Source organism: Sinocyclocheilus anshuiensis, unplaced genomic scaffold, assembly GCF_001515605.1.
Source record: "Sinocyclocheilus anshuiensis isolate Anshui unplaced genomic scaffold, SAMN03320099.WGS_v1.1 scaffold978, whole genome shotgun sequence".
NCBI classification, from domain to species: Eukaryota; Metazoa; Chordata; class Actinopteri; order Cypriniformes; family Cyprinidae; genus Sinocyclocheilus; species Sinocyclocheilus anshuiensis.
In genome coordinates, this window is record NW_015537965.1 from 235,224 (window position 1) to 244,427 (window position 9,204).

The following is a 9,204-nucleotide window of genomic DNA, read 5'->3' on the forward strand; positions in this document are numbered from 1 at the left end:
GTGCAACTGTTCTTCAAACATGTACAATTTCCTTTAGCGTACAATCCTTTGACCTTTACATTATGCAATTTGTGTAAATCGCAGGTAGATTTTCTACAGATGTAAAACAGCCTTGTTGAAAATATGCCTTGAATGAGAAAACCAGCCTGGAAAAGCATCGTCCTTTAACTTTTGCAATTCACAGTTTCAATGTTAAAGTCTCTCTGATAAACTCAGTCACACTTTATTTTAAGGTCCAATTCTTGCCATTAGCAAACCATTAACTACGACTTTTGCCTCAATAAACTCCTAATTTGCTGCTTATTAATAGTTAGTAAGATAGTTGTTAAGTTCAGGTATAGGGTAGGATTAGGGATGTAGAATATGGTCATGCATAATATGTGCTTTATAAGTAGTAATAAACAGCCAACGTGTTAATAATAGGCATGCTAATAAACAGCTAGATAATAGTGAATTGTGTCCTATACTAATGTGTTATCGAAAACTCTCCTAGTCCTTGCAGGCACAAATCTTTCCTTTTTCTTAGAAAGTTATAAAAATATTGTTTGCAGTTTATATTCTGTGGGATTTTTGCAGCATAAAATGCTTATTATACTGCAAAGAAAATATGTAAGCTTTGAAAGAGAAATTAGGTGAGTTAGGTAAGGCTCATTTTATTTATTGTGCTAGTTCTAGGTAAAAGGTGCAAAAACAGATTATGAAGAGGCGATTGACACTTTTTTTGTTGGCATTAACGTAATCTGTCATCATGTGTTGATTCTAAATAATTAGCATTCACACGGTCTAAATTAATGTACTGTAATGCAAGAAAAAAAGTGAGAAATAACTGAACTGGGAAAAAAAATTCTGAGAAGCATGAACAGCAAAAAATATGCATTATATACTGAGGTGCACAAAATAAGTAAAGCAAAACTGTATACTGTGTATTCACAAAGGCACACTGGATTCCACAATATTTGTCCCATTTTGGCATCACTGTTACATTCCAGTATAAGGCTCATTTGTAATCATATATATTTTATGGTTCAGAGAAACTGCTTTGTTCTGATGTAACAAAGTGTGTGGTTAAAACAAACCAATGTTCAAAAGAAAGATATGAAGAAAAAAATAATAATAATGAAAACATGATGAGACAAATACAAACCCTGAATTCCAAATACTGAAAATAAACAATGTTTAGATGAATTCAGAATAGCAATAGAAAACATTCAGCTCAAAACATTGCATATATGTGGCTCCATTCAAAATTTCTCAATATTATATTCACAGACGCTTTTACATTGTTAAATCAACCCTCATGCCTTCAATTATGACTAACTGGAGAGAGAGAAAAAACGTTTTGACAATACTAGCTTATAAGCCTAGAATAACTGTGCCAATGTGGTTCAGAATGATCATTACTACAGGAAACACGTGTAATATCAGCATAGATATGAGTAAATCATAATACTCAAATGTACTGATAATGTACTGGACTTTGTAATGCTTTTAGTAATGAAAAAAAAACACTCTCTCTTCCAATGGAATGTGAATAAAAAGAAATTAACATGAACCTAACAAGCATATAATATAATTATGTCAATAAATCTGTTTCATTATTATTTTATCAAAGTCGTATATCATGTTCAATGTATTTAATTCCTCATTAAGTGCACTCAATTGCAAATATAAAATGTTTAATTTTCCAATAAACTAAACTGTCACATAACAATAAAAATATGCTGATAAATAATGCAACCACTACTCCATTACAACCATGATGTTTTAATAACAATTTAACTACAAAATTGACTGACATCACTGTATTCTTTCCAAGGAAAGCGCACTGTCACTGAAGCAAAAGAAGAAGAAAAAAAACATAAAAATTACAAACAAACACTCCATATATTTTTAAAATCTCTTCTTTGAACTCAGTGTACAATACAATAAAAATGAGTCTGTTTTTGAGCAAGACGATCTACTAGTGAAGGTAAAGTCACAAAAAAACTTTCATCAATGTCCAAAAGTGTCTCTATCACGGAAAGTCATTGCAGCTTTGACTTTAACAGTCTCCTCTGCATTTTTACAGTTGTTCTATTGATGTCTGCTGTGATGCTTTAGCCGTTAGCTACAGAGTTTAGTGGTCTCATAATCCAGAGAATTGGGGAGACGGGCATTGAAGGACTGGAGCGAGGCATGAATGCGCACCACCTCATTAGCCGTCAGTTTGAGACGGTGCCGTAATAAGCAGGAGAAAAGGTCCAGAGGTTGCTGGCCCGGTGGAGAGAGTCGGTTGACCCGGTCCCGTATCTCCAGCAGCTGGAGCAAGGCCGAGTCCTGTGAGCCCTGTGTGTATGGGTAGTCCAGCTGCAGGATCAAGTCCCGGATTGCTTCCGGGTCGAAATGCATACTGTAACCGAACACTTGAATGCTGTTGATCTTCATATACCCCAGATTTCTAGTAGGGTCGGCCATTTCCAAAGGCTCCAGGTAAATGCTGTCATTGGCTCCAGTGCCTGGAGTTTTGATGCGGCTCCTCAGGTAAATGTGGATGGTCTCAAAGAAGGTCTTCCACTTGTTGCCCAAAGTCAAGGTCCAGTTAAAGCATTCTAGTGGAAGGTCCAGCTTAGCAGACTTCCAGTCTGGAAAACTGTTCTCGTTCACAGGAATTAACCAGCTTTCTGAGTGGCTCCCTCCGAAGGGATTGATGAAGAGCGTGAGCGTAGGTTCCAGAGTGCTGTTTTTCGTAAGGCAAATTTGAAGGGAGATGCCTAAGAGCATATGGACCAGGTTGGATTTGTATTTGTTACTCTTTAGCGTAAGCAGCATCCTCTTCCTCCATGAAGGATCGAACCAGCTATTCAGCCGCATGTCGTTGCTGATGAAGATAGCGTGAACCTCTAAGCGTCGATCGGCTCTCTGTAGGAGGTAGCGTAGCTCCAGATCTTGAAGATCAGTCTCAAAGCCCAGGTAGTTCTCGGTGGAATCTGCCACCATCGGTCGACAGGTCCCTTGACTTAACATGTAGCCGACGTTGCAACTGCCGCAGCGAGTGTGGTTGTCGCTAGCACAAGCGTCGCAGGCGGCACCTTCACCCACAGAGCATGGTGTGGGTACCTGGCAGGAACTGTGGTCATATGCACAAATGCAAGTGTGCAGTTCTTCTGAGAAGGAGCCTAGCTGGTTGTTCTCTGAGCAGTATAATAAAGACTGGAAGTAGTTCAGCCAATACGACTGTGGCCTAAGATAAGGTAAACAGCAATATCAGTTAGTCTGCCTAAACGATGATTGTCGAGATTAAATTGTCATGTATCCAAAGCCGGTACAGCGGCAGATGGCAAGATTAAAACTAGCACAAACATAATTCTGTTCCACAAAAAGTTATCTAAAAAAGTACAGGCATATATTGTTCCCTTCTTCTGTTTAAAATATGGCAAAACTGTCACGTAGCATCTCTCACTAACAGCAACTGCTTCATGATTTATTTTCGCAAACCTATAAATGTTCCGATATTGAAGGAGATTTGAAAGTCTAAACTTAAAAGTAACACTGCTCTAAACTGCTGGTTCTCAACTGGTGGGTTGTGGCACTAAAATGGGTTGCAAGTCTGTTTTGACAAATCATTAAATTAGGGCTGTGAAAATAATATGCTATTTTAATATGGACTGTGTAACGTTAAATTCCATGCATAATGTGCTCACATTTACAAATGTATGTTTCATTTATTTATTTATTCATATCTCCTTTATGTTTCTTCTACATTAATTTGGGTATTCAATGTGTGAATCACACATTTATGATTTATTAATTTTAATGTTAGGTGTGATCTGTGATTTTTATTGAATTAATAAACTTTTTTTTTTCCATTTAATTAACCATATAATTGTCTATAGTTAGGATAACACAATAATTAGTGTAAATACAAAGGATGCGGACATAGACAGGCTGCCCTCAAACTTCCATACCAAGAAGAAAAGTATGCACTGTAGAAGAAAATATGATCCAGATAAAACTTCACTTACACATTGTTCGAAAATTTTACATTTTAAGGGCATTTTTATTTACTTTTGTACAATAAATTGTAGATATGTAACGATATTATCAATATTGCGATATCGCGATAGCAAAACTGTCTCGTTATTATCGTGGTCACATGATGATATGAAACGATAAAAGTGTAGTCTTGGGAGTGGCGTTTTCCTTCAAAATAAAAGCTCTACTGCCATATTCGTCAAAATAAAAGCTTAAAAGTGCAGTATGAATTGCTGACAGCTAGCGGTTTAAATGGGTAACGTTACTGCTGTCCAAATTCAAAATATCTCTTTCAAGTGTAGAAATTAGGAAAGAAGTACAACCCTCTACGCACACCTTGGCAATATAATCGCCATTGGCCAGTACATTTTTTTGTTTACTCGCCAGACTGATATACTATTTTACACACCCACACACACACACACGTTTACTTAGCTATTTAAATGGGGACATTACATAGACTTTGATTGTTTTTATATACAGATAGTTATACACTTTTTAACCTAAACCCACCCCTAACCCTACCATTAGCCAATGGCTAATGTTAGATGTTATTTAGTCGCCCAGAGTAAGAGTTAGTCGCATATGCGAGTGATTTGCTCGCAATGTAGAGGCTTGAAGTATTGTAATTTCCTATTTCTATGAAGTATTCATTTTCATTTATTTTACAGTGCAGTTGTTTTACAGTATATGGCTACTGCTGTCATTGTTGTTATTATTATTATTATTCTATTCTAATTTGTTTGGCTTCCTAAAACCCCAGTGTGAATGTAATTTAGACTGAGACAGTATATAACAAATAAAAAGAGGATCGAGTCCCCTTTAAAGTTCAGGTACAAGTCAATACACAGCCATTTTTTTTGACTTGAGATTTCTCTTAATTTTGAACTCTCAAAGTGCATTAGATAGAATAATTTAACTTTAAAACTTCTTAATTTGTCTTTTTTGTTTAAATATCGCAATAAATATCGTACCGTGGACTTCATACCGCAATAATATTGTATCGTGAAATTTTTATATTGTTACATCCCTAATAAACTGTGTTGGTAGCCAATGTAAAATCTAAGGCCTGAAGCAAAACCAGTTGAGAACCACTATGCTGACTTTAGTCTTATTGATTGTGGGTAAACACAAAGTTGTCTCCCCGGAGACGAGAGCACTAGTGCTCCTTTTGACTCTGAAGCACACTGACAAACATTCCTCTCGGCAGCCCGTGGAGTCTGAAATGCAGGCCACTCAAGAACACAAGTAATGATGATGATAAACACTATGTGAAGAGTTTCCTCTCTGGATACAGTAATTGGGGGCATTATTCCATTTCGAAATTAAGTATCAGTGTATTTATCACCACAACAATGAGGAGATAATGAGTCTGTCGTGCTCACCTTTCACGCGGTAAGTTGATGTGGGGCTGCTTTTGGCACCTCTTGCTGAGGCTGAAGAGCTTGTAAACCACTCGCTGGGCTCGCTTGAAGAGACTTTTCATGTTACTTTCCAGCTGCTCATAGCGCCGCTGAAATACACCATCCAGCGACCACAAATGTTGGATCATCGAGGAGTTGAGGAAGAAATTCTGCGGCAGCCTCATCAGAAATGTTTTGAACTCATCTGTTGAAGAAAGAGTACGTTCTCTCAGATATAGTAGTGTTGTCATGTAAACTTGATTGAAAAGTGGCTAAATGCCTGAACGGATTGCCTTTATACTTCACTCTCCTTGACAATAAGAAGGAATCATTTCAGTGAAGAGACATTTTTTCAAGCGGTTCCTACAGAGCATTTCATTTTAGCTGATGGGGCAGAACACTGAATGCATTTGATGCTCCTATCAGAAGGACACATTTACCTGAGAAATTAAGTATATCTGGCACTTCCTGATAGCTCTAATAACATAAACTTTGAAAGTAATTGAACTCGGGGATATTTTGGGAAGAAGGGAAAAGGATGACAGTGTGGAAGAAAAAAAATCCACGCGTTTTAATTTTGCTCAAGCATTAATGGTCACTGTGGGGGTGACCTCGACAGGCAGTAATACAGTACCTAAACATTATGCTAAGTGCTCTCATTCATATGCTTGATGGAAGATGCTGGATGGGCAATAAAGCATTTTATGGGTGATTAATTCTGCTTAACATACTGTAAGGCAATATGTTGAGCAGGATATTTTTTTTTCTAATCTCACACTGTCTCTGAAGGGCATTATGTGGGGAATGTCAGGATTCACTGAAAGTTGTTCATATTTATTCAGACCAGTGACCAGTGTGAAAAAGTAGAGAAATTATACTAGATAAGACACCACAGGTCAACAGGGTAAACAATTTAACTAATAGTTATTGCCATAATTCCGCAGTTGATTATTCACAGTACATTAATATACATTTTTGTGTATTACAAGTTTTTAGAAATGTTACATTAGAATATGCAAATTATGCATTATCTAATTAAATATGGACTAATTTGCATCAATTTCCGGAACACAAATCTGAAAAATCTGAAAAAGCCAGGTTCAAAATTAAGTTTTGTTGACATATTAAAGTTAAAGATTCTTACATGGGATTTTGGATATCCTTTTTTATTACTACATAAATCAGAAAATTCTGTCAACAGACAGAATTTTCACCATGTTTATAGGAATAAAATTTTATATAAATAACGTGAATGATATATGAACAATCCTTCTGTAAAAACTTTCAAAATATAGATAGGAATGAAACTGTAAAGTTTGTTGAGTGTGTGTAAGTGCTGAAGTGGAGGTTTCTGGCTCAGTGCATGAGAAAAAACTAATTTAGAGAAAATGGCCTTTAAAGAAATGTAATTGAAATCTGCAGTCGCAAATAGATAAGGTTTATTTTCGATGTTTTCCCCCCACTAGCATGCACAAAAAAATTGTTATGAAAGCAAAATAGCCTAAGATCTCAAAGACTGACTAGTATGTGAAAAAATGGTTTTGCCTATAGTGTTAGTTAAGAAAGTTAAATGATTGTTTGTCCATCTTCAGCAATGAATGAACAGTAGTAAATTACATACTTTTCTAAACTACTATAATAACTAATAAAAATTATACAATACAATTCCAAAATAGGCTCTTAAATTAATTGTTGTGGTGATTGAGATATTTCTTCAGAAGGACAAATTAATTAACACAAATGATTCAGTTGAAACATGCTTGAATTCAGTCTCCTACCTGAATCTTCAAACTCCTTGTAGGTAAGAGCCCATGATTCAGAGATTCGCAAAAGGCTTTCCTCCATGGCCTGAATATCCATGTAGGGACAGTTGCACTCTGGGAACTTGGGGTCACATTTGCACCAGCAGTCATTGTCTCGACAGACAAAAGTTCCCTCTCCATTGCAGGCAATGTAACTAAGAGCTGCTTGGACGAAAGGGTCTCTGAGATAATCTGGCAAAATGACCTGCAAGCCTTCAGTTACGGAGAAAAGAAATATTGTTATAAGAATACTGGGTCCTTGATTAAAGTGGTTTGATAAAGAGTGTCATGTGGTCACAAAGCGCGCACATACTTGGTAGGCATGCGGTGCCTGCAGTTATCATATTTTCTGTTCAGCAATTGAAAACGTAGCACATGCTAAAACTTCTTAACAAGTGCTTTTGCCATTACAATGATTTTGACTCTTTTCCAAAACCTAGTGAGTATGCATACTGTGCACAATAATCAAAACAAATTATGATCAAACTCAATTCACTTATGATTTCTCATGTGACAGATAGGTTTGACTCAACTATGCTTATAAATGCGAAGACACAGGAATGCACAAATTTAGACTCTATTTACCGTATGTCTTTTAACAATCAAGTATCATGGTTTCCACAAAATATATTAAGCAGTGCAATATTGATATATATATATATATATATTCCATGGTCTGTCTGAATATTGGATTCTGATTGGCTGGCGGGTATGCAGTAAAACCGTTTGGTAACACTTTAGAATAATGGTCCGTTGTTAACAAGTAACTATGCAGGAAGTAATAGGTAGTACTACATTAACACTTAACTTAATACTGTTAACTAATAGAGAAGCAAGATTAACTAAGCAGTAAGTAAATTAAGGACAAAGGTAGTTCCTTATTAGATATTTGATAATTACTGAAAAAATATATCCTCATTGAGAACTACTTGCGAACTATGACCAATATTCTAAAGTGTTACCAACCGTTTAATGCACAGGTATTTCCAAGTCGGTATAATCACCGTTCCATATTAATGCGCTGCTTTAATTGATGCACACTAACCAACACACATCACTCGCGCGCGCACACACAGAGAGAGAGAGAGAGAGAGATCGCAGATTGCGCTGCACATACACATAAACTTGTTGTCAACGCTTCCCCCGCAATTTTTATTAATAAAATAGCCTAGATACTAGATCGCTACATTATATTCCTCAGCAACGATGGTAAAATGGCTGTTTCTGAAGTAATTGTTTGTAGAGAGAGACGCGCAGACGCAGCACACAGGTACACACAACCGTTATCTCTCTCTCGATAATTAATTGAAATACATGCTATAATTCGTTCAAATAAATGTGATCTTACCGCACTATTTCATCTCTGTGTATGATTTGAAGTGGGCAGAATGCTAGTGCTAACGTGCCATAACTGACGAAAATAACTGTCATTTTTACCCATTCGGTCAAATATTGTGCTGCAAAGAGCAATACTAGTTTTAGCTTGTCTATAACTTGGCAAATAAAAACAATCAGCATATTAGAATGATTCCTGAAGCATCATGTGACACTGAAGACTAGAGTAATGGCTGCTGAAAATTCAGCTTTGCCATCAAAGGAATACATTACATTTTAAAATATTTTAAAATAGAAAACAATTAAAATTATAATAATATTTCACCATAGTACTGGTTTTACTGTATTTTTGCTCAAATAAATGCAGCGTTGTTGAGCTTCTTTTAAAAAACATGAAAAATCTTACCGATCCCAAACTTTTGAACAGTTGTGTCCTTTGGGGTAAATGTGATTTCTGATGTTTTCCCGCAAGACTTTGGACTACAGATGAGCATCTTTTGCTCAGTTAGAATGATAAATATTTACTTTAAAACATTTACACTCTTAAAAATAAAGGTGCTTCATGATGCCATAGAGGAACCTTTTTGTCTAAATGGTTCCATAAAGAACCTTTAACATCTGAAGAACCTTTCTGTTTCACAAAAGGTTCTTTG

At 36.1% G+C, this 9,204-nt stretch overlaps 1 protein-coding gene across 1 annotated transcript in view; it reads right to left on the minus strand.

Moving 5' to 3' along the window:
• Window positions 1-1,982: 1,982 nt before the first annotated feature.
• Window positions 1,983-9,204, minus strand: part of LOC107667973 (BMP/retinoic acid-inducible neural-specific protein 3-like) — a 37,561-nt gene continuing 30,339 nt past the window's right edge. Inside the window, exons 6-8 of the mRNA XM_016459710.1 lie at window positions 7,193-7,429; window positions 5,397-5,619; window positions 1,983-3,220 (exon numbers count right to left, since the gene is read on the minus strand). Of these exons, the coding sequence (XP_016315196.1) occupies window positions 2,104-3,220; window positions 5,397-5,619; window positions 7,193-7,429 (1,577 nt within the window). The 3' untranslated portion in view covers window positions 1,983-2,103. The remainder of the gene's footprint in view (window positions 3,221-5,396; window positions 5,620-7,192; window positions 7,430-9,204) is intronic.